This window comes from Antedon bifida, chromosome 7, assembly GCF_963402885.1.
Source record: "Antedon bifida chromosome 7, ecAntBifi1.1, whole genome shotgun sequence".
In the NCBI taxonomy this organism is placed as follows: Eukaryota; Metazoa; Echinodermata; class Crinoidea; order Comatulida; family Antedonidae; genus Antedon; species Antedon bifida.
Window position 1 is genome coordinate 23,202,159 of NC_136232.1, and position 25,358 is coordinate 23,227,516.

General features: G+C 33.7%; 2 protein-coding genes across 2 annotated transcripts; both read right to left on the reverse strand.

Annotated features, from left to right (window-relative positions):
• Window positions 1-264: 264 nt before the first annotated feature.
• LOC144849011 (uncharacterized) lies at window positions 265-25,192 on the reverse strand. The gene is made up of 18 exons (XM_078705964.1): window positions 25,112-25,192; window positions 12,708-12,850; window positions 12,369-12,598; window positions 11,825-11,951; window positions 11,572-11,666; window positions 11,248-11,422; window positions 7,730-7,909; window positions 7,158-7,381; window positions 6,205-6,331; window positions 5,829-5,923; window positions 5,317-5,494; window positions 5,115-5,226; window positions 3,589-3,749; window positions 2,308-2,531; window positions 1,870-1,996; window positions 899-993; window positions 540-720; window positions 265-446 (listed from the first exon to the last, which is right to left on the reverse strand). Exons 2-18 carry the CDS (start codon window positions 12,832-12,834, stop codon window positions 334-336), a joined length of 2,571 nt encoding a protein of 856 aa, XP_078562090.1. The 5' UTR covers window positions 12,835-12,850; window positions 25,112-25,192; the 3' UTR covers window positions 265-333.
• LOC144848798 (sulfotransferase 1B1-like) lies at window positions 16,036-22,343 on the reverse strand. Its single transcript, XM_078705729.1, has 7 exons — window positions 22,269-22,343; window positions 22,036-22,178; window positions 21,633-21,856; window positions 18,393-18,519; window positions 16,642-16,736; window positions 16,323-16,506; window positions 16,036-16,190 (listed from the first exon to the last, which is right to left on the reverse strand). The coding sequence occupies exons 2-7, from the start codon at window positions 22,160-22,162 to the stop codon at window positions 16,078-16,080; spliced, it is 870 nt and encodes a 289-aa protein (XP_078561855.1). The 5' UTR covers window positions 22,163-22,178; window positions 22,269-22,343; the 3' UTR covers window positions 16,036-16,077.
• Window positions 25,193-25,358: the final 166 nt, after the last annotated feature.

Sequence of the window (25,358 nt, forward strand, 5' to 3'; positions counted from 1 at the left end):
ACGCCTAGAAAACGAATATCATGAGTCAATGATTTTTTAGGACCTTACTGTCGGTCAAAGATGGACTATGAATCGGTGAACAACCCCAGTCCAAAATATTTTGTGTGTAAGTTTGTCTACAAGTTCATGTTGTCTTACATAGGCCTATTAGGCCTAGAAATATTCCGTTGACATCCAATTTATGGCGTCAGTATGACTAAAAATAGCATAGGTGTAAAAGTAGGCTATATAGGTAGGCCTAACATCTTTAAGAAGGAGTGAATGAATAGGCCTACTAATCATTGACAATTTTCCTAAATATATAAAGCAACAAAACAATGCAATTCAACAAGTTCATAGTTCATATTCAAACGTCAAACCCGATCCTTTCATCTTTTCTTCATACAGAACATCAAATGTTTCACTTTGGCTCACAGTGAAATAATTCTTCCAGTCACCAACTTGTCCTAGAAGAGATGAAATCAAAATTTCATTTAAATATTATACATGATTATGTTTTTTTACATTTATTTATACAAAACAAACAGTAAGAAATATACCTTTTCTCATAAATCGAAAAGCTGGGTTTCTTGAAAATTGCGGTATCTTCTCCTCATAGTTAGTTTTTGGATTCTTTTTCATGCTACTAAATGTACAGTGCTGGACAACCTCATTGAGTTTTCCATCAGGAATCGGCCACCCAAAGAACTCGGATACTTTCGTCATCACTGAACCTAGATCCTGCACAAACGAGATCCAATATTAGATTTCCATCATTTCATAACATTTTCAAACTTCTTTTTCCCATAACACACCATGCCACATTTAACATAACTGTACAATCTCTTCTAAACTCAACAAATTTAGGAAAAAACAATTCTATTTTAATCCTGCTACTACTGTAACGAATGCAAATTACCTTCTTCATATCTTCGTATTTGACAAATAATACATTGTCATCATTTCTTCTATTCCACCAGTATAAGTTCATATCAAACCACGAACCACCGTGAACTAGACAAAAAACAATAATGAATAAATAACTCAATATTCATAAAGTTGCCTGATTTATGTAATTTAAAAAAAAAATGTTTTCCCTTCTTTTGATGTCATTTGTTATTTTTTTAAACATTAATACAAAATATTACTTACTTAATACTTATGAATAAGTACAGATACAAATAAAACGAATTGACAAAAAAAATCTTAATTTAAATATTGAAATGATACCGATGCTTAAAGCTCTGTCTACACTATCACATAATGTGACAAAACAATGTGATATGCCCATATATGGACATGATGACGTCATATCACTACCATATTTGGGCACATCACACTAGTTTGTAGACAGAGCTTAACTGTCAACATTCGGAAACTTTTCATGCGACAACCTAGGACCTGTTACGTCATGTTAATTTATTACGAATACGACACTAGACATGCTTCCTTATTTATCGATTTCTCTCGATGGATCCAGCGAGTGAGTGTGGCCGAGCGGTTAAGACAGTGGAACCGAAATCCATAGCCATAACATTGGCAAGGGTTCGAGGCTCACTTGCTCCATGGTTCTGGTGGTAGAACAAGTCTTCTCGGATAAGGACTATAAACCATAGGTCCAGTGTACATCTGGCTCATGTGCACTTTAAAGAACCTAGTACATCTTTCGAGACGAGTAGGGGGTTACCCCGGTGTACTAGTTCATTCATACACACACACTGTCGTGGACAGACGAATTGGCGCCGTAGTTGGCTGCCGATGTCACAATGGGACCCTTAGTGGAGCAGTAGCCTTCAACTATGAAGTTTGCTCCTTAAAATTGAAGAAGATGAAGAAGATGAAACAATAGGTTGTCGAAAATCGAACTCATTATTTATTATCGATATTTACCGTCACCAGCACAAAATGCGTTGTAATAATCTTCCCAGGATTCGTAACGTCTAAAGAGTTTAAGTGATTGATGAAAATGGAAGAGAGACACGGCGTTATCCTTCGGGTTTCTTGCAACATACACTATCTATACAATATTATAATAGATATCATTTTAATAGCATGAGGGTATTTCTGCAATCAAAGGGTGTACTACGTAATGGGAAAATGTTATCTTTTGGATTGGATTGGATTATTGAATTGTTTTTAGCAGGCAGCAGAAAGAAAAAAGAAAGGAAAAAAAGAAGAAAAAAAAAAAAAAAAAAAAGAGAAAAAATGAAAAAAAAAAGAAAAAAAGGAAAAAAAGAAAGAAAAAATGAACAAGAACAAAATATAAAACAGAAAAAAAAAGAAAGACTAAAATAGGCGTTATGCTAAGATGAACAGTCGGAGCCCTACCTTTGGTTTCTTTGTTTTGATTTCTCTTGCCATCTGATGACTTGGTAGATGAGTCTTGAGAAACCGCGGAGAAGGTGTTTTGGCTGCTACAACGTGTCGAAAATCTTTGTAGGATAATTTTAAATCCAAGAAAGCAAAGCGATCATCAATTTCCTTCTCGTCTGCTTTCACAACATTACAGTCATTGTACAGTACTGACACTATTTCTTGCATCCACGTGGTACCTACAAAATTACATAAATTGACATTACATTACATTATACCTTTTGTATGTTTTGGCTATGCATTTTATTTGCGAAATAAAGTTTTATATATTTATAAAATAAGATCATTCGTAATATCATACCTAGAAGGTAACAAGACAATCTATAAATTAACAGGGATGAAGGTATTATATTATTTATTTTCCAAAACAAAATATTGTCCCCTTGAAAGAATATTTTTTTTATTTTGTTGTCCAATACCATCTTATATTAATGTAATAATAACTTAATTTTACTTTTGCCAAAAATTGGATGATAATACAGATTATAAATTACCTGAAAAATGCAAAATAAGGTCAAATTATTCGTCAGTTAATTTGTTTTTGGTTAAATATAACTGTTTATTTTGTCTTTTTTTTTTAAAGAAATCGTTCTTTTTGTTATGTTTTTTTTTTCGGAAGTGAATAATTAAGTAGTAACTTAAAACTGCAAAATGGCCTATTCAAAGCCCGACTTATTAAGCTTCATGTTTTCAGGGACGATATCTTAAAATATTGCTTTAATAAGCAGTGGCGGATACAGATAACTGACAATCCATACATTATGTAACATTCCCGGATGTTACTGTTAAGCTCTGTCTACACTATCAAACTTTCTGTGACAAAAAATGTGATGTGCCCATATATCACTACCATATTTGTGCATATCACTTCCATATTTGGGCACATCGCATTTGATTTGTCACATAAAGTTTGATAGTTATATTTATATAACACCTAAATATATTCCTGTCATTTGATTGGACGATTGTGATGGCGTGCAATAGTACGCACTATTAAACGATCGTTTAATAGTACTTTTTAAACATTTTTGTGTACGAAAAAAAAACCCGCTTCGAATGTTTTATACTCGTGTAATGGTACAAATAATGGCATTTGGTGAATGATGAAAGTTAAATATCAACTCGGCTATCGCCTCGTTATATAACCTTTCATCATTCACCTCATGCCATTATTTGTACTATTACACTCATAAACATTAATTATTTGTATAATACTATTATTTATGTGCCACTAACCAGATTTTGGATACGTGATTACCCAGATATCCTCTTGACGAACTTCAAAAGTTGTCATTGCTTCTAAGATTTCATCTGAAGTATCCCAAGGATGTCGGACACCACCAACAACACGATCAATCTCTGCATGTTCTTTGTTTGTCTCTGATGCCATCTTGTTCCTGTAACGTATTACAATTTTTCAATTCAATTCACATTTATTTACTCATCGTTTATAAATTTAATTTTATAATAATATAAATGATGGCAAGGATCCTGCATAGAGAATTTTACAATTCTGTTTTCGCAGGACCCTTTTACATAAAAAACATAAAACAATAAACACAACATAATAAATAATAAATAAAAGCATTTCCTATATACATTTTTGTTGTTGTTGTAGTTTTCGTTGTTTATCAGCATAAAGCGATAAATAGAGACAGTATATACTTATCGGAATAACTAGAACATGATACGAATAAAAACCAGTTTTTCAAAGTACTAAACTCTTTCTGTATATAAAAATAATGAGGCTTACTACTTTGCTTGAAATACATTAAATTCAAATATAAATAATTCAATAACTTACCAACGATTTCCACAGCCCTAAGAAAATAGAATAACGTAAATCAAGCTTTTCCGTCGTGTCCCTTCAGAACTGCTCACCGATTGCCAATGACAATGTACTAGCAAAAATGTGTTTGAATCTTATTTATAATGATCCTGGTCATGTGTCTCAATAAAAGCAACTAATCAAACTCCCGGATACCCCCTGCTTTTTTATTTTTTCAAAATACACCAATCGTATGATGGCCTCGTTCATGTCTCGTAAAAGTATAGTAATATTATTATTACGTAATAAATTAAACCAGCAATTTTATAATTTAAGTCTGCTCTGACGTAACACTTGTTTTGAATCATATTTGTTTTTGTATCTAAGGTTTTATTTGTTATTGTATTTTTTTTTTTGAGTCTATTCTCACTACTCGTAGATTATTATATAATATCATTAAACACGATTATTATGAAATTGTTAGGACTATTTCAAAGATTCTTTCCTTAAGATATATTGTCCCCTGAAAAAAATAACTAGTTTAAACTTGTTTTGTTGAATATGCCATTTTAATGTCACAATAGTTATTCACTTTGAACAAAAATTGGATCGAAAAAACTGTAATTCAAAGTAAAAAACAGTCAAATTTGTTTTTGATTTAATTTTTAACCGTTTATTTGGTCATTTCATATTTCATAAGTTAAAACTACTTTTTTTCATTTTTTTCTACAGAAGGAATTACCTCTATTGATTAACTAAAAAGGGCTTATTTTAAGTCTGATTGTTCATGTTTTTGGTGGACAATACATCTTTACCATTTGTATATAAATCTAAGAAAAAAACTTCAAAAGTATTACCGTATATGCAAAGGAAACACAACTTATGAATATAAAAGTAATAAACATGTACATGTAAATGATAAGCTGCTACCCATCTAATGCTGGTACGTTGATTAAGAAATTGATTTGATTGATTTTTTATTAAACGATCAATTCAAAGTTCATATTCAAACGTCAAACCCGATCCTTTCATCTTTTTTTCATACAGAAAATCAAACGCTTCACTTTGGCTCACGGTGAAATAGTTCTTCCAGTCACCAACTTGTCCTACATTTTAAAGAAACCAAAATGTCATCAAAGCATGGTAGAAATGTTGTGATGGTATGTGTTTGTGTGTGTATAGAAAAGAAAACTTACCCTTTCTCATAAATTGAAAATCTTGGTTCGATGCAAATTCTTTCATCTTCTCATAGTTAGTTGTTGGATTCTTTTTCATACTACTAAATGTACAGTGCTGGACAACCTCATTGAGTTTTCCATCAGGAATCGGCCACCCAAAAAACTTGGATACCTTCGTGATCACTGCACCTAGATCCTGCACAAACGAGATCCAATATTTTTTAATTCAGAATTCTTTTTTTTATGAATTTATTAGCATTATAGTTGATATGCTTTAATTATTATTTCCATCTCAGTCAGTTATTTATATCTAAACATTATTCTTTGGTATCTTTCACGGGATAAAGGACGGTAATGACACTGTATGTCTAATTAGCTTCACTTTCTTTCTAAACTGAACTTTGACATGTAAAAATGTCTTAAATGTTTTTAATGAAAATAATGTGCGAGTGACTACTTTCAAAATAGATTATTTGAACCCAGATGAATTAGAGATTAGTACGACATATTTTACTACACGCTGTAATTACCTTTTTCATATCTTCGTATTTGACAAATAATATATTGTCATCATTTCTTCTATTCCACCAGTAAAGGTTCATATCAAACCAAGAACCACCATGAACTAATATAACAATGAGAAGTTTCATACGGTAATTAGGCTAATATTGATTTTTTAAATATTTCATTAAGTAAATAAATATACTAAATATTGAAATTGAGGCATAGCAAAACTAACTTTTTTCTTGTTATGAAAGAAATTTTATAAACACATTACAGAGTTATTTAATAGAAAGTTAGTACGCTTAATATAATATTGAATGTTGATGCAAAAATAAAATTAAGTTTATTATACTGTATGAAGAAATGCGATTTCCCACACAAAAAAAAAGGAATTTAAATTACCGTCACCAGTACAAAATGCATTATAATAGTCATCCCAAGAATCGTACGTTTTCAAGAGTCTAAGTGATTGGTGAAAATGAAAGAGAGACACAGCGTTATCTTTCGGGTTTCTTGAAACATACACTATCTATTAAGAAAATGGGTATATTCATAAGAAATAATGTAAGTTCTCTCTAGGCCTAGATCTACTAGCACTCCCCTTACCCAAGGCTCACGCTCGCCAGTCACGTACATTCCAAAACTTTGAAGCAAACAAAATACAGTATCGGCATAAATGCCCAAGAGAAACGAGTTGGCCTAACAGACTCTGATAAAAATAACCTCATTAAATCTCCAAGATGTTTTTCATAACATGAATTAAATCTTCTAATCATGACCCCAGTGATGGCATTCCTTTCTCTTATTTACCTTATCTTGTTTTTGTATTTGTATTCTTATTGTTTATTATTCTTGTATTATTTGTCTTACTATTATTGAATAAATGTTATTGAATTGTAGATAAATATTGGCTCTATGATATTATACTAAACACGTGTTAATATAAGGATGAACATAGATGACACTATCAAAAACGAATTATGCCTTCTGTTAAAGATGTATTGTCCCCCAAAAACATGAAAAATAAAGATTAATAAAATCAGACTTTGAATAGATTATTTTGTAGCTTTAATAAAGTTCATCATTTCTGTAGAAAAGAAATTGAAAAAATTAATGTTTTCACTTACAAAATTACAAAATAAATGGTTAAATTCAACCAAAACCCCATTGGCTGGCAGCCAATTTGACTATTGTTTGCTTTAAATTACATTTTTTAGGTAATACTTTTTTTCCGATCCAATTTTTGGATAAAAAAGTGGATAATTATTTGGTGACATTAAAAGAATTCATTTTTCAGGGGACAATACATCTTTAACGAAACATAAACGGTATGGTAGATCCGTAGCCACGTCCACCTTTGGTTTCTTTATAGTTATTTCACTGGCCATCTGGTGACTTGGTAGATGAGTCTTCAGAAATCGTGGAGAAGGTTTATCTGCTGCTAACACATATGGAGAATCTGATTTTTTGTCCTCAAAATCTAGGAAAGCAAAGCGATCATCAATTGCCTTCTCATCTGCCTTCACAACATTACAATCATGGTACAGTACTGACACTATTTCCTGCATCCACGTGGTGCCTAAAATAAATCATGAAACAAATGTAAATGTAGTGGAGCTAGGTGGTTAACGTGTTTGCCTTCCAAACCCAGGGTCCAGGGTTCAATCCTAACCTAGTGCCAGGGTTCAATCCTAACCTAGTGCCCGGGATTGTAACTCCACTCCCTAAGCCTCAAATGAGACTTAGGTTATGAGCACGATAAATTATAATTTCTTTTATTTTTTTTTTAATTGGCGCGTCTGTGTTTGCTGTTGGATGCGTGTGAAATAAAAGAAATGTATTGTACTGCTGCGGTGATTATATTAAGTGCTACCGATCAATTTTTAAGTTCTAATTTTGACTGTTTGCAAATGTCTTTTTCACTTACCAGCCTTTGGAAATGTGATAACCCAAATATCATCTTGACGAACTTCAAATGTTTTCATCGCCTCTAAGAGTTTATCTGAAGTACCCCAAGGATGTCTGACACCACCAACAATACGATCAATCTCTGCGTGTTCTTTGTTTGTTTCTGATGACATCGTATTTCTGAATATTTCTATTAACACTTAATTAAATTTTAAAAAAGAATTTAGTCTTTTGAAATTAATTAAAAATATTATCTATTGAACTAGTAATTGAACTTTATTTATCAATATTTTATTATAAATAAGTCTTTTTTTAGGTTTAGGGCTGGATTTGAAAGACTTGGGCATATTATTGTTATCACACAAGTGGGGATCAACCGACTTTCATGTTGATTAGTTGCTGGTGGTCTCTAATAAAATATTATGTGTTTCACGGTCCGGCCGCTGTGCAAATAACAAGTTTGAGTTTCTTTATTAAGTAATCAAGGTCAATAAAAAATACTGTACATAAATATCAAAATAAAACTTAAATAGAAAACATTTCGCAAAGGAACAGACCTTCATCACAAGGATAGCTAAGAAAAGTTTCCTTGTTGGGACCTGAACAAGATTAAATAGAGCCACGATGTTCAATAGAACATAATCACAAGTGGGAATCAACCGGCTGTTAATTAGTTGCTGGTCTAATAAAATATTATGTTTCATGGTCCGGCCGCCGTGCAAATAAAAAGTACAACTGAGATTAACTAGGGATACTTTATTCAATAGAACATAATCACAAATGGGGATCAACCGGCTTTCATGTTAATTACTTGCTGGTCTCTAATAAAATATTAAGTGTTTCATGGTCCGGCTCCCGTGCAAATAAAAAGAACAAGATTATTAAACTATAGACACTTTATATTGAATAAATTCATCTGGTTCCAAATAATATTTTTGTGGATTTTTACTTTTATAACCAAAGAAACGATAAGGTAATTTATTCCTTATCGTTTCTTTGGTTCAACATAAAAGTAAAAATCCACAAAAATATAGACACTTTGTTCAATAGAACATAATCACAATTTTCATGTTAATTATTTACTGGTCTCAAATAAAACATTATGTGTTATGTTATGTGTCGGTGCAAATAAAAAGAACAAGAATAATCATGAACCTCACTTACAGAACGAACAGTCTTCCGTAATCTAAAAACTCTTCTTCTTCGTTTAAGCTGGTTTTAGTCAGCCTAGTATTCTATACGTATGAAACACCTAAATCACCACTCGGCTGTACTATACACCTTAAACATATATACAGATATAACCACAAACCGTCTGATTGTTTTGCGAGATTTTGTCAATAAGTCTTATCAACTGATTATAGTGCATTTATGAATAGCATTTCCAATAAAAGTAAGTCAAGGGCTATAACATGTTGGCCTAGTATCAATAATCCTAATCTGATGTATAACAATCAAAGCTAGTCATGAATGTGCATAGTCAGTAGGCCTATCATAATGTAACATGTGGCGAACATGTGCTGCTGTATCAAGGAAACTTTCAAATAAACCTTGGTCCGTAAGAATAAATATGAAAGATAAATATCACAGCTAAGCAACCAAAGTTCATCTAAATTACAATATGGTTTATTTTCAAATACGAATGTCCTTTTGTTCCAAAGTTCAGATGTCGAGTCGATATCGGCGTAAAACGTGTTCTTTTATTTCTGTTTTGTTATTTCTTCTGGGTACCATACGCACAAACATCAGGTCATCAGATTGCGACTACAGGTAAATCTATCTGATTTTTCTAATTATTTCTTATAGAATATTCATAGCCCTATCATCTATTGTATCAAGAGCATCCTAACTATAGGCCTACTGGTAGGTGATAAAACAAACATAATCATATTATTATTATGACATAATTTATTACAAAATAGTAAAATTGATTTTTTAACAACTTTCACGATAATATTATTTCGCTTAATCCCTTTAAATTGGCAAATGTATAATTAGCAGACTGCAGTTACAGCCAATATGAAACAAGGACATTGTGTCGAGTATTATTCTATCGTTTCTTGCTGGTAAAATACACTAAAGCTCTGTCTACACTATCAAACTTTATGTGACAACAAAATGTGATGTGCCCCAATATGGACATGATGATGTCATACCACTACCATATTTGGGCATATCACTACTATATTTGGGCATATCATATTGTCAATCTAGTTTGATAGTGTAGACAGAGCTTAACATTGTGTACCTCTGTGTAAACAGAACCTCCTGCAATAACTCGCGTGTCTTAGCAGAAACGGATCGGCGGTCTTGATCAATACAATCTTTTCTTACTAAACGTATGTTTCATCATTCATCATTCATTGAACGTAATTTACCTCCGCCAAGGAGGTAATAGTAGTCGATCGCGTTTGTCTGTTTGTTTGTTAGCAGGATTACTAAAAAAGTAAATACAAGATCTTTACCAAAATGAATATACAGATAGATATGTGGTCAAGGACCATTCCATTAAATTTTAGGACCACGGCCCCAATTCTGGACCACTTTTTAGTATAATTTTCAGATCTGCAGCTAGTGTTAAAAGAATTTTTCAAAAGCCGGCGAGCAGTCTTAAACTAACAAGTAAACTGAAATTGCATTTTCTTGAGAACTACTTGTCCAAAAAACCTTTGCACAAGAGGCAAGAGTTATAACTTGTGATTTGTAATTTTAAAACATAATTTGATTAAATTTACAGGTTTTTTTAAAAAACCGATTTCAAATTTTCAAATTCACCCGTTTGTTTTTGCCGTTGCTGTTCTATTGTTAGTCAACTGAAATCATTGTTAGTTGAAAGGCTGGTTACATAACCTTTACACCAAACTCGCATACACAATCATGCTTGTAGTGAAATTAGCCTAAATCACAGCATTAACACAAAAATACATATTTTCTTTTTTTCCGGAGAAATCTTATGTAGGAGAATTTTACAGTAGGCGGAGGTATGCACTCTCGGAGTGGCTTTCTAGTTCCCATTTGCTTTTTATATAGTGTATTCAAACGTCAGGCCTGAACCTTTCATTTTCTCTTCGTAAAGTTTATCAAACGTTTCACTTTGGCTCACAGTGAAATAATTCTTCCAGTCGCCAACTTGACCTACAGTGTGAAGAACAGATTTGTATAACTGTATTTCTAATTGTATGGATAACCAAACGACCATGCACAAAACAACAATATGGTATTTATTTTTAATTTGATATCCTGTATTTTTGGAAAATCTTTGATTTAGATTCAAAGAGACGGATTAATTAGCAATGGTATTACATTGGTTAAACCTACAACAAGGAGAAAACGGCAAGAAACTGAACTTCTCAAATTTGTGAAAACTTGTAGTTCGTAGGCCTATATAAACGTTTCTCACTCACAGGCATGTTGGCGGAAAAAGTTGGCAGCGACGCTGCGTAATATCGAAAAGGATTTAGCGTCAAAACGAACCTGCCTTTCCAAAAATGATTATTATATTTCCAAAATACTGTACTATATCAATCAAATAATTACCTTTTCTCATAAACTGAAAGTTTGATGTTTCAACTTTTACAATATTTGTCCAGTTTGCTTTTGGATTTTTCTTCATATTACTAAAGGAGCAATGTTTAACAACTTCTTCTAATTTTCCTTCAGCAATCGGCCAACCGAAAAACTCTGAAACTTTTACAATTACTGATCCAAGATCCTGTAACAGATATCTTATGTTACTTGCTTGTCACATAGACTTTATTTATTACCATAACAATTTAAAAATCATAGTTTAAACAAAAATTAAATTAATTAAACCGTTATTTTAACACGACACTAAAAAAATGCATTTACTTTTTCACTTACCTTTTTCATATCTTCGTATTTTACAAACAATACATTGCCATCATTCCTTCTATTCCACCAGTAAAGGTTCATGTTAAACCACGAACCACCACGAACTAAACAGACAAAATAAAAAAATCACGTACCAAAAACCAAACCAAAATTCCGTACGAATCTAAATCAACTAATCGAAACAATGTTTACATTGCTACATGCGTCATATATGACGTCATTAATAATCTTGGTATTAAACTGAAATGATAAAAAGTATTACCGTCGCCATTACAGAAAGCGGAATAATAATCGTCCCATGAATTATACTTTCTCAAATGTTTAAGAGATTGGTGATAATGAAAAAGAGACACCGCATTGTCTTTGGGATTTCTTCCAACATACACAATCTAAGAATATCAGAAAGAAATCGAACTACGCTTGTTCAGTGATTTCCCAATATAACGTCTACATTTTGTGGTTCTTAGTCTAGTCTACGCTAGCAAACTTCAGGTTTCCAAAGTTTGCTAAAGGCCAACTCAGACAGCATCGTACGAGGCCCGACGAAACGTCGGTGCTGTCTGAGTTAAATTCCGACGAGACGAGTCGTCTTGAGATAGCGTTTTTAGGTCGTCGAGAGAACTTTAGACATGTTTAAGTTTAATTTTCTCTAGAATAAATCTAGTATTTACTGGTAAACTTCTATGTAGACTATTTAGGCTTAGTGACAGATAGTGTTGAAAGGTTGAAGAACTTTTAGATTTATCTCAAAATCGTCTACACAAGATGTAAAAATAATGTCTCCATTCATAAACAACCACACCAACCTTTGGGTTCTTTGTGTTGATCTCACTTGCCATTTGATGGCTCTGAAGATGTGTTTTTAAAAACCTTGGAGAGGGCTTTTTGGCTGCTAACACATGGGGTGGATATACGTCAGATTCTCCGCTTGGTCGATCTAAATATGTAAATCGATACCTTATATCAACCTCATCTGCTTTGTCAATATCGCAGCCGTGGTACAGGACAGAGATAACTTCAGACATCCAGGTTGTTCCTAAAAACAATTTTAATAAAAAAAAAAAGCTTGTTTTGTTGCATGAATTAAATTTTAAGAATGTTTATAACCCAATGTTTACTATCTGAACGCTAAACTTTTCACTTACCCGCTTTCGGAAATGTGATTATCCAGATATCGTCTTGACGAACTTCAAAAGTTTTCATCGCTTCCAGGATTTCATCTGACGTCACCCAAGGATGGCGCACTCCACCAACTACACGATCAATTTCCATGGTTCTCTTCTAAATACTGTACTACAGTACAAATAAAATATTAAAGATGTATTTGTCCCCCTGAAAAATAATGTAATAACAAGAAATATTTCTTACAAAAAATGCCGCTCGACATTTTAAAATTAATCATTGTTTTTTCTTCAGATATATTAATAATTTATAGAAAATATGTTTTTGTTACCATGGAAACGTGTAACAAAATAAAAATATGTTGGTTAATAGCAAAAATACACAAAATATAACATAGCTATTTAATTATAAATCACAACATGCCTATTTTGGTGGGTGTTAGTAATCTGGTTGTACTTCATTGAATAATATTTCTGCTAATTTTCAACAGCATTTGAAAGAAGACATGTGTACTTTTCCAACAATGTATTATTTGCCAACAAATATTAATCTACTAATTAAAAAATGGCATTTAAAAATCGTCAATTTTGAACTTTAATGTGCTGTGTGTGTGTGACCTCAACCTGTATGCATGCAACTGAATACCCTCTAGAGACAACGTGACTTCACGGTGGTACAAGTGAGAAAATTCTTCCCAGTCTGTTGATTCGCCTCAACCACAATCAAAGGGCGAGAATCCAAAATCGTTCAACCGTGAGCCCTCATAGACTCTCTTTTCCCAGACGTTTTTTGGGTCCAGCAGCTGGGACCTATAAATTATAGTCGAGTTTACAAATTCCCAAAACTGTCGGCCTTAGAACTATAGCTACCGCGATGATAAAGCTTCTTAATGAGTATGTCCTCTTGGACATTGCTGGCTAAAGCCGCGGCACGAGAAACCTACAAAATAACTTATTCAAATTCTAATTTAATTAATCTTCATTTCATTTCATGTTTTTTGAGGGGCAACACATAACAAAATGAATATTATTTTAATTTTTATGCAAAAAATTGAAATTATTAATTGCACGTAGCGCAACTAGTATCAGTCGTATGATCCAGTACAGTAAATGAACCCGGAACTCTATCGACTTTCCTTTATTTTTAGGAAGTATGTCAAAATTACTATAATACCTTATTGAAACTACATTTTGTCCTCATTGCAATGGCAAGCTTGTTTGGGTCTCTTTAATTAAGGCACTTATGGCGCGCCATATATTTAGATTCTTCAATTACCTGTAGATAAAACAGTCGTATACAAAAGAATTTTATAGGCTTTTTTTATACGCTTGTTTGCATATCGGGCTGCGATTATCCCGAGGATTGCCTGCAGTAATAATCTGCAAATGTGCAGGCCTACAACAATGGAGTGAAATAATTGCTCCTCATCTACTGTACAATTACCTGGCGCCTAGCTGTAGGCCGTCCTACTTTAATTTATTTTTAAAAACTTCTTCCGCCGGCCGTCGCAAAGACTAGAACCAAAGAACCTTGATAATAAGTTCATTGCTAGAAATGTACTCAGCAGCAGCTAAACACGTACCGTATTCCATTTTATGTAGAGGGCGCTATGATTCAGGAGCTTTAAACAATCCCTTTTTTTCTGTTTTTGCAGGATCCACCTGTCGGAGTTTCAGTTTTTTTATTTAATCAAAATTATTGTATTTGTCCAGTCACAAACTTAACAGCTTGTTTTTGTAGTTTTCCACATATTCAAGTAAATATTCGTGCGAATCAAACATTCAGGAGTTCTGATTGGTTGCACAATTTGTTTGCGTCACAAATAGTTGGAAAGATAGCTACTACAGTCATACTAAAACTAAGATATCTTTATTTCTGAATAAATGACAGCTTGGCGTGCCATACAATCGTTGGAAATATGAATACGTCACGCACGTCATCAATCAACGAAGTCGATTCGCCTGGAAAATCAGCAAAAGTGTACTTGGCAAAATGCAGAGACTGAGAGTTCATTTTAGCTAACCAAGATACAAAAAAATTAACTTTTTTTGACGTCATCAATAAAATCGTTAGGAATCATTTGTCTGATGGTATGCTATTTAAAAGTGGACGTTAGTATTGGTAGGACCAGGGAAGAGTGAAATTCTCTGGTAGGACTATAATATTACACACATACAAAGCAAGTTCTCAGGAAACAATGCTCTTCTATAGCTAGTTTCAATCCCCTCCCACCTTTGTTTTAGCTTTCACACCAATCCCATCCAATTTCACTTTTTATATTCTTCAGTTTCCCTTTCAGAACTACATACGTGGTGTACTGCAAACTTTATATCAAGTAATGCAATACTTACAATGAATGATATATACTTTAACAATTAAATTTGAGCCTATTATTATATTTATTTGACACTAAAACATGCAAACTTTATATCAACAAGTAACACAATACTTGCAATGAAGGATGTATACTTTAAAAATTAAAATTGAGCCTATATAATATTATTTGACAACAAAACACACACTATATACTGTACTATACTTCAATTCAATGAAACATAGTACTGTATATTTCCAATTTTGACATAATTCTCTAAAACTACTAATATAGCATTGCATCTCTCATTATTACATTTTTTGGTCTATTTATGTATTTATTAAGATTGTCCAGTGGAAGATTTTCTTACAGGAATTTCGATTCCAGCTTAAGTACAGTTATGACACGCCATGTGTGCCAAAATGTTTTTTTTATGAATATTAAACAAATTCAGAGTCCAGTTAGCAGAACCTAGACGAACGCAGTAAATGTTCAAATGACGCTGTATATACAATAAGTCTGTGAAAACAATGTAAACACTAACAGAGACTTAAATATTAAGTACAGTTATGACACGCTATGTGTGCCAAAATGTTTTTCTTTTTTTTATCGAATATTAAACAAATTTGTTGTCTAGCTAGCAGAATCTAGACTAACAGTAACAAACATGTTCAAATGACGCTGTATATAAAATAAGTCAGTGAAAACAATGTAAACAGAGACTTTTATATAATATAATATATTAAGTACAGTTATGACACGCCATACGTGACAAAATGTAAACAAAATATAAATTATATAACATATATTGTTAAATAAAAAATACTTTTTTATCTGGAAGAGGTAAGACAATGGGTGTACGCATTGAAAAATCAAGGAATGGTAAAATTGAGGTATTTTTGGAATGGAAATCTTAAATTAACTATTTATTACCTAAATCTTATTTAAGTGTTTCTATGTTACAACAAAATAAAATCTTGATCTAGTATTAATACATAAACTAAAAGCAGTGCCTCGATTTATATTTTTAATAATAATAATAATAATATTTTATAATATTATTATAAATATATTTCTCTTCATAATTCATATTCAAACGTCAAATCAGAACCTTTCATTTTCGTGTCGTAGAGTTTGTCCACCGCTTCACTTTGACTCACAGTAAAATAGTTCTTCCAGTCCCCAACTTCGCCTAAAGAAACGTCAATAATAATAAAACAGGAGTAATTTCTGTTTTGTCTTTTGAAAATTGCACTCCTCAACAAATGATACTGTAAGTGTGCTGTTTCTATCTTAGTGTGTTACAGAGTTTTAGCTCACTTACCTTTTCTCATAAACTGAAAACTACTGTTAGAAGATACAGATTTCGTAGAAAGAACTTTATAATTTGTCTTTGGATTTTCTTTCATACTACTAAACGAGCAGTGTTGAACAATCTCTTCTAATTTTCCATCAGGAATCGGCCAACCGAAAAACTCTGAAACTTGTGTAACGACGGATCCAAGATCCTGCAAGAGAGATAGAGCCTGCCGATAAAAACTTTTTCACAGATAAACATGAAAATATTGAATGAATGAAGCGATGCAAAAAATTTTTAAATATTGTGTATAATATACATGATACATAAATAACTAAAATCCTACCTTTTTCATATCTTCGTATTTGACAAATAATACATTGTCATCATTTCTTCTATTCCACCAGTATAAGTTCATATCAAACCACGAACCACCATGAACTAACAACAAAATATTTTAGGTAATATCAAAGAACTTATAACACAAGAATCTCCTGTTCTTCAATTTGCAATCAAAACACAGTATCGGAAGTACAGGGTTAAAAGGTCAAACTGAGCGACGGCATGGAGCAGCGCCCTCTCCAAACTAGAAAGTCAAAACTATTAATTCCTATAGAGGGCTCAGTCAATTACTCTATCCCGCCTATAGTATAGCAGATCCCCTTTACAGATTTTGACTTTTTAATTTGATGAGGACGCGCTACTCCATGGCTCACAATGGCACCACCCATTAGCTCTATTCTATCCTACAATGCCTTTCGAAATTGTTACACGCTTTGGACGAACAGGAGATTCTTGTGTTATAAGTTCTTTGGTAATGTGCATTATGTCAAACATATGAATAACAAATAATATTTGCAGACATCGCAAGTCTCGCGGTAATTGCTAGTGCCCCAACAATTTTTAGTAATATCTCGTCTTTGGCTAAAGATGCAATTTCTCATGATTGTTTCGGATACATAAAACATGATAGTGATTGTGCACGCTTTCATTATGCTCTACTGATACACCATTTCAATCAACTTACTAAAAACAAAACCAAATGGGTGAAATAATTTTGTTCAGAGCTATATATTAAAAGAGTTATGGCTAATGGCAGATTTCAGAAAGTCATGTGGGGTGCACACCGGCCATCTTTGTGTCCAACTATGCCTATGTAGAGTATGGAGTCGAGTCCTTTGCTTTAAAAATAAATAACATTCACAAGGCTTTAAATATCAAAGTTAATATCAAATTTAAATTTGTTAAAGGTTTTTGTTGGGATAATAAAAAAATTACAAAGTTACTGCAAACATGATTTTAAACAACAAAATTTAAAAACAATGCATTACTATAGAGAATCGTGCACGCGTAGAAAGTACATGGAGCGCACAGAGCCATATATTAAACGCATTTTTCAATTCAATATACTGTAATGGCTCTGATTTTGTTTGAACTATAGCGCTATCTATAGGTTGACCAATTTTTTGTCATCTGTACAAACAATACTAACTATGAAGAGTGACTGAGTCATGGCCAATGTTTAAAAACATATGTTTCTTTATTAAACAATTTTTCAAGGTTTTTTGGTCCAGAATAACATTAAAGATGTATTGTCTCCCAAAAACATGAAAAATGAAGATTAATTAAATCAGACTTTGAATACATTATTTTGTAGTTTTAATAAAGTTAATACTTCCATAAAAAAAACATGACAAAAATAATGTTTTCACTTATAAAATGACAAAATAAATGGTTAAATTCAACCAAAAACCCATTGGCTAGCAGCCAATTGACTATTTTTTACTTTCAATTTTTTTCAGGTAAATAAATTTTTCTTAAGTCTAATTTTTGGTCATAAAATATTATGTGACATTAAAATGTCATATTCAACAACATTTTTAAGAATTATTTTTTCAGGGGGACAATACATCTCTAATGATAAATATTAATAATATATATATAAATAAGTTTTATAACCTGTCCTAATAAAACATTAATTTTTATGGATATACAATAAAGCAATTCTAAACCAGGAGAAATTATTATTACAGTACTATATTGACTGGGTCTAATTAAGTGACATAATAAAAAAGAACGATAAATGTGAATTATTACCATCGCCGTCAATAAATGCGTTATAATAGTCTTCCCATGAGTCATAGCTTCTTAAAGCCTTGAGTGATTGGTGGAAATGGAAGAGAGACACAGCGTTGTCTTTTGCGTTTCTTCCAACATACACTATCTATAGTAAAAATAGATGAAACATAAATAAATTAAAAATATACAGAATGTTATTTTAAAGCTCAGGTACAGGCATGCATTTTAAATTTAATATCTGGTTAATTGTACATAAACCCAGTGTTCTCCCCAGGCCTTTGAAGCGTCACGGTACCGTGACGCTTGGGTTCTATACCGTGACGCTTTACGATCGGCCATGACGCTTAAAACCTTATCCGTGACGCTTAAAAATATCAACCACAACCAATCTAAAAATAGATTAATAACAGGCAGGTACTTTCTAGAGCTGAGGCGCGGCATGCATAAAGAGCCTAATGCATACGAGACACGTGACATGACCACAAGCCAAGAAACAAAAGACTGGTGTTATAACAACTGAGACGCGCTTTCACCACCGGCCGCCGTCGAGAGATGTAAACACGTGTTTTGTTACTGCCATGTCTCTCTTTCGATCTCTCTAGTATTGGCTGTTGTCTGAATCGTCTAAAAAATGCGGTAACTTGTATATTGTAAATAAAACAGTGATTGATTGTATTGTTTTTCTTGTAAAAACGTTATGTGTATTAAAAAATTAAAAAATAAATATCAATGATATTTTCAATATCACACTGAATCGACTCTCTATGGATCGGTGGGATTTACTCTTTCGTCGGTAACGTTACAGGCCTCGAATTTTACCGCGGCCAGTGCCGTCGGTGCCCTCCCAGTTGGCCTCAATGCCCTCGAAAATGAACAGCACCCACGGCCACTACTGGCCTGCCCTTTTTTGCGTTGGCCGTGAGTGCCCTTCCCGAGTTTTACCACAATAAAAACCACTGAAGTAGATAGAAAATAATGTCAAGAAGATTTGTTTACACGACTCAGACGAGACGCAAAACTATCGCCTGTCTTCGTTGCAAGGGATTTCCCTAAACGCTACACAGTAGACAAAACATCGAACATATTAATTTGTGTAAACCAAAACATTATCGTCCCGGCCGCCGTGTGCGTGGTAAATCGTGGTATAGATAGTTACGTACATTAAAATACAGGGGTATACACTTTTAATAATCAAGCTAAAAACGTTCCTCGATCGGAGGTCACTGAAAGTATTAAAGTCGCACCACCCCCGCCTCAATAATCGAGCTAGCCGCCTTCGTTGAAAAAAAATTACACGCACTCCTAGCTTATCCTCCCACTACCACCGCCGATCCGATCGAACACGCGCAATTCAATACATTGGGAAAACAATTCCATTTGACGCACACGCACCCTCTGATAAGAAATTTCACACGACGTACGTACGTGTGTCGTGTACGACGAAGGAAAAACAATTCCTTTTGACGTACACGCACCCTCTGATAAGAAAATACCATGTGCGTTCCTGCATGGTGTAGTCCATTATACGTGTAAAATTAGGGGTGTCCACTTTTAGTACCAAAGTTAAACCCACACCTCAACCCGACGATCGTTGAAGTATATTATATTTATATTTTATCGCACCCACCTCAATAATCCAGCCGACAGATCATCGAAAAATCTTGTTTAACAACGTCGTTGAACTACAGTTGTCCTACTGATGAGTATATTTTTTTTTCATTGGGGACTTCTCCTTGACGTTCGTAATGAACGCAAAAAATGTTTCTTATCGCGTATGTTTACCGGCGGAAAAAGTAGGCTAGGCTACGATCGTGCTGTTTGCTAGCGCGCTATGAAGTGTCCTTTCCGACCAACTACAGAGTTGTCCTACTGATGAGTAGGCATATTTTTTTTTCATTGGGGACTTCCCCCTGACGTTCGTAATGAACGCTAAAAATGTTTCTTATCGCGTATGTTTACCGGCGGAAAAAGTAGGCTATGATCGTTTTGCTGTTTGCTAGCGCGCTATAAGTGTTGTTTCCGGACAAACTAGAGGTGTCACTCAACATGAATGTTACGTGCGAGTGTACCATTTCCGGCCATCTAGGGTGTCAATTACCAAAAATCGCTTCGCCACAGCCCCAACCATGGTGGGGCTGTGACTCACGTACTTAGTGTCGGAATGGTCCCCCTCCCCCCGCGTGGGGGGGGGGGGGGGGAAGCGTGACGCTTGATGTGAATCCTGGGGAGAACACTGCATAAACCAAATACCAAATCAAGATGAAATAACATGAATTTCCCTTAAAATGGTCAAATACAAAATTCTGCTATAAAAACCAGGAAGACCTTTTTTTCAGTAGTTAGGTAGTTTAACCTAATGTAATAACTGTCTGGTGACTCCCTAGTAGAAGGTAAAAAAAGATGGTGGATATATGGTGGATAATTTTGCTATAGCATGAAAAAAAATCCTAGAAATGTAAAATTCAAGTTATATTACCTATATTAAGCCATCTGATAACATTTTTTACCACACTGTTTATTTTTCATAGTTTTTTAAAAATGCCTCTCTATTTACAACATTTGTGTACAAAAGAATAGAGATTTTACTGTGTAATTTTAACTATCCCCACACTGATAAGAAAGTGCTGATTTTCAACAAGCTGGTGTGAAACATAGGGGAAACTATAGATTGATAATTATTGGAATGTATGATTAGCAGACATTTTTTGCTCACACATGGCCTTTAAGAAAAACTTGGTTTATTATACAGTCAAGAAAGTGTCCCCTAAGTAGTGAGAGAGAGAATCAATTTTGCTATTTATCTTCAAATCCATTCATTTTTATTCAGTATAACACATGTAAGTAAATTCTTTTCATTTGTTTGGATGATTGAGGTTCATGTGGTGTGCAATAATCTGCACTATTGTATGCTTTTGACATTATATACGATTTAGCTTTTTTGTAGTCACCGTAATAGCAGTTAATCTTTCAACTCATGAAATATTCCCCACCACCCAACTCATAAACATTTTTTTTATTATTCGTGGTACTAGACGTAACATTTATTTTATATCAACAGAATATATATATACATTATTTCTTTTACAAGAATATTTTTATAAGTTTAATCCAAATCATAATGAATGTAAAACGTATTTGATACAAAACGGGTTATGAAATTATTCGTATTATAATTCTTGCATGCTTACCTATGTAGTGTGTGGATAGGGCATGGCAGGTGTAAATATACCTCCATGGATAGGGTATGTGTTACTGTACCTTTGGTTTCTTTGTGTTGATTTCCTTTGCCATCTGATGGCTTGGCAGGTGGGTCTTCAGAAACCTCGGAGAAGGTCTTTTAGCTGCCAATATATGAGGCGGATCTGCTCCAGGTCTTGCAAGATCCAAAAACATAAATCTTTGGTTTAATACAATTTCATCAGCTTTGTCAAAATCACCTCCGTGGTATAGACAGGAGATCACTTCTGACATCCATGTAGTTCCTAAAAAAAGCATTGTAAATTAACATTTTTTATCTTTTTTTTATTCAATATTTCACTTCGAGGCTCCTCACAAGGCACATCCATAGTCTAATCAACATTTAGCCATTACAGTGGTAAACCAACTCAAAACGTGGTTTTATTTGCTTAAATAAAGACCTGAAAAATTGTACATTTCTTACCCGCTTTTGGAAATGTGATCACCCAGATATCGTCTTGACGAACTTCGAATGTATTCATTGCTTCTAGGATTTCATCGGACGTCGCCCAAGGATGGCGCACTCCACCAACTACACGATCAATTTCCATGTTTCACTTCTTAATACTATAAATAAAATATAAGTAGAAATTACCCGAAATTAACCCTATTTATTAAGGGGAACATTGGGACCTGAATAAAACTGGACTAACTTACCCACTAATTTCTTATAAATGCGATTTATCTATTTTGGCAAGGCTCGCCATGTCAGAAGTGCATTGTCATCATGCAAGTGCATAAAAAAAACCAGGGTCTTTAAAAACACCGGTTATGGTACGCCAATTGAGTCATACCCTGAATTATCATGCCAGAGACTATGTCTAATATTTGGGTGTCTAGAAAACTCAGATCTCAGATATCTGAGTTTTCTAATCTAGAAAAGTCAGATATCTGACTTTTCTAGATCTAGAAAACTCAGATATCTGACTTTTCTAGATCTAGAAAACTCAGATCAAGATCCGAGTTTTCTATCTGGAACTATAAAACCCAGATTATCAAATGGATCTTTCCATTATTAATCAGAGGGTAGCTTGTTTGAAATACTACAGTATTATACGTTTTCTTACTATTAAATAATAATAATTATTGCAACTTGTAATAACGGTCTATGACTTAAATCATAAAGAAATACAGTATACACCTTTTAAAATGTAGGCTTAGCATTTGACGTAGCCTAGCTAAGCAAACTCAATTCAAGGCTCAAAGCGCTATCGTGATGTATCGCGAAGAGTAGGGCTAGAAGTGGTGTCAATTTGTACCCAAAATAACTTTAACTATTCCCAACTTGGCTAAATCATACCTCAACCAACGCGTACCCACACCAACTCGTACATACTCATTTTTTAAGCCTACATTATATTAACATAACGTGCACTGTATTTTCTTTATGATTTAAGCCGTAGGCAGCTTCTACATGTTACAATATTAGTAAGAAACAGTAATCAGTTTTTACTCTAGTATTTCAAATGACCTATCTTCTGATTAATAATGGAATGATCCAAATGACCTATCAACCAATCATTTGATGACCTGAGTTTACCCTAACCCTAACCCTCTAGTTCCATTCTGGAACTAGAAAACTCAGATGTTATGCGCAATTTGCGCAATTTAAAATTGCGCAAACAATTCCTTGCGCAATTTGAATTGAAACATGTGTTTCAAATTGCGCAAGCAACGTATTAAATTGCACAAGTAATCTGCAAATTGCGCAAGGTTTTTCGACAGATTGTGAAATCATGCACACCCATATTTTTATAGTAATTTCTAAGAATGATTCAAAATTAAAGATAATATCGCATTTCCTTATTTTAGTAGTGAAAATATTGTTATTGTTAGCATACTGTCGAAGACCCGACGAAGGAAAACGAAGCGGTGGTGTTCCGGGCGGGCGCGGCTGGCGGCTATACTATGTATCAGTCATTTTTATGTTTTGATAGCAAGTCTAAACGTTTGTGGCGGTAGACTATGTTGTGTATTACTATACTCATTACATGAATTTTTTTATTTTACATTTATTTTGATTTATTTCAAGTTACAGTGATAATATTATTTAATTGTGTATGCCATTTATGCTGTGTATTATACACATGTTATCTTCAGCATTAATTATTACCTCCGCCAAGGAGGTTATGTTTTCACCCCTGTATGTTTGTGTGCGTGTGTTTGTGTGTCTGTGAACAGCCTGGAGGCCACAGTTTTTATCCGATTCTCACCAAATTTGGCAACAATGATCTATGCCCCAAAAGCTCGGAGTTCGAATTTGAGAGGAAAAGGTCATAGGTCAAGGTCACAACTAACAAAAAACTATTTTACTGCCTAGAGACCACAGTTTTTATCCGATTCTCACCAAACTTAGCCACAATGATCAATGACACATCATATAATTGTGGTTAAATTTTGAAGGGTCAGGGTCAAAGATCAAGGTCCACAAAAAAAAAAAAAAAAAGAAATAAAAAAATAATAAAAAAAAAAAACCTAAGTGGGACTTGAACCTGCGATCTCAACTGTGAGAGGCTGGATACATAACCATTACACCACACTGTCATCCACAACTTTGTAGTGTGCAGTTAACATATTTAGACTTAGAACTAATAAAAAAAAATGCAAAAAAAAAATATTCAGGGGGAATTTTATGTAGGGGAATTTTACAGTAGGCGGAGGTTTGTACTCTCGGAGTACCCTCTAGTTAATATTATGTTTCATTTTGAGTTTCCAATAAATTATTATTATTATTATTAAATGTTAACCGATCGTAGACGTTAGCACGCATTCTGGTAGAATTCTGTTGCACGATTTGAAAATTTACAGTTCGTTTTCAAATTGCGCAAAGGTGTCATATTGCGCAAGAACTATTTACAAATTGTGCAGCGCAATTTGAAATTGCGCAAGGATTTTTTTGCGCAATTTGAAATTATTGATGCGTTGTTGATTGCGCAATTTAATATCAGCAAGAATTCTTCGCGCAATTTCAAATTGCGCATAACACAGATATTGATATCTGAGTTTTTTTGATCTAGAAAAGTAATATATCCGAGTTTTCTAGATCTAGAAAAGTCAGATAAATCTGAGATCTGAGCTTTCTAGATCTGAGTTTCTGGACACCTGTATCCCAGGCATGAATATATATGATGATTATGAATGATGTTAAAATTAAAAAGAATATTCACCCCGGCTTATTTCATGGATAGCTAGCCTAGTTGTTAAAGTGTCCCCTTATTATCAAATAAGAGTGCTTCCCTTGCTTTTTTCTTTTTTTGTAATGAATGGCGTTCGAAATAGGCTGGTGACGGGCCACTCGCACGTGCACCACATCGTTCCTGATCTGACTGTCATCTGCTGACAGAGTGAGCTGGTGGAGGCCGACTTACTACCTGGCCTCTAGGCCTAGGCTAGCCTACGTATATTTATCCTCATGGACTGGCCTCGAATCATACCAGAGACCCGTGTCTAATATTTCTACAGTATATGATTAATATTTAACAAATCACAACAGTACTTACCCACTAATTTCTTATAAATGCAATTTATCGACTTTAGACAAGGCTCGCGGGTCATGTCAGAAGTGCATTGTCATCATGCACGTACGCATAAAAAAAAAACAGGGTCTGTAAAGACACCTGTTATGGTACGCCAATTGAGTCATAACGAATTACAAGATAGATCCTAAATTTATAATTGATCCTCACCCCTTCTAAATAATTCTGATGATGTTGATGGACATCGAACCCAGGAATGAATCATTCAATT

What these genes read in the sequence shown, in the direction of transcription:
- LOC144849011 (XM_078705964.1), bottom strand. Translation starts at nt 12,834, where the DNA reads ATGGAAATTGATCGTGTAGTTGGTGGAGTGCGCCATCCTTGGGTGACG. An exon ending in CGCTTTCTGTAATGGCGACG is followed by an intron (nt 11,667 to 11,824) that starts GTAATACTTTTT and finishes TTGTCTGTTTAG; the next exon opens with TTCGTGGTGGTTCGTGGTTT. An exon ending in ACGTTTGAATATGAACTTTG is followed by an intron (nt 3,750 to 5,114) that starts AATTGATCGTTT and finishes AATACGTTACAG; the next exon opens with GAACAAGATGGCATCAGAGA.
- LOC144848798 (XM_078705729.1), bottom strand. Translation starts at nt 22,162, where the DNA reads ATGGAAATTGATCGTGTAGTTGGTGGAGTGCGCCATCCTTGGGCGACG. An exon ending in GATCACATTTCCAAAAGCGG is followed by an intron (nt 21,857 to 22,035) that starts GTAAGAAATGTA and finishes TGCTTTTTTTAG; the next exon opens with GAACTACATGGATGTCAGAA. An exon ending in TTTTCAGTTTATGAGAAAAG is followed by an intron (nt 16,191 to 16,322) that starts GTAAGTGAGCTA and finishes ACGTTTCTTTAG; the next exon opens with GCGAAGTTGGGGACTGGAAG.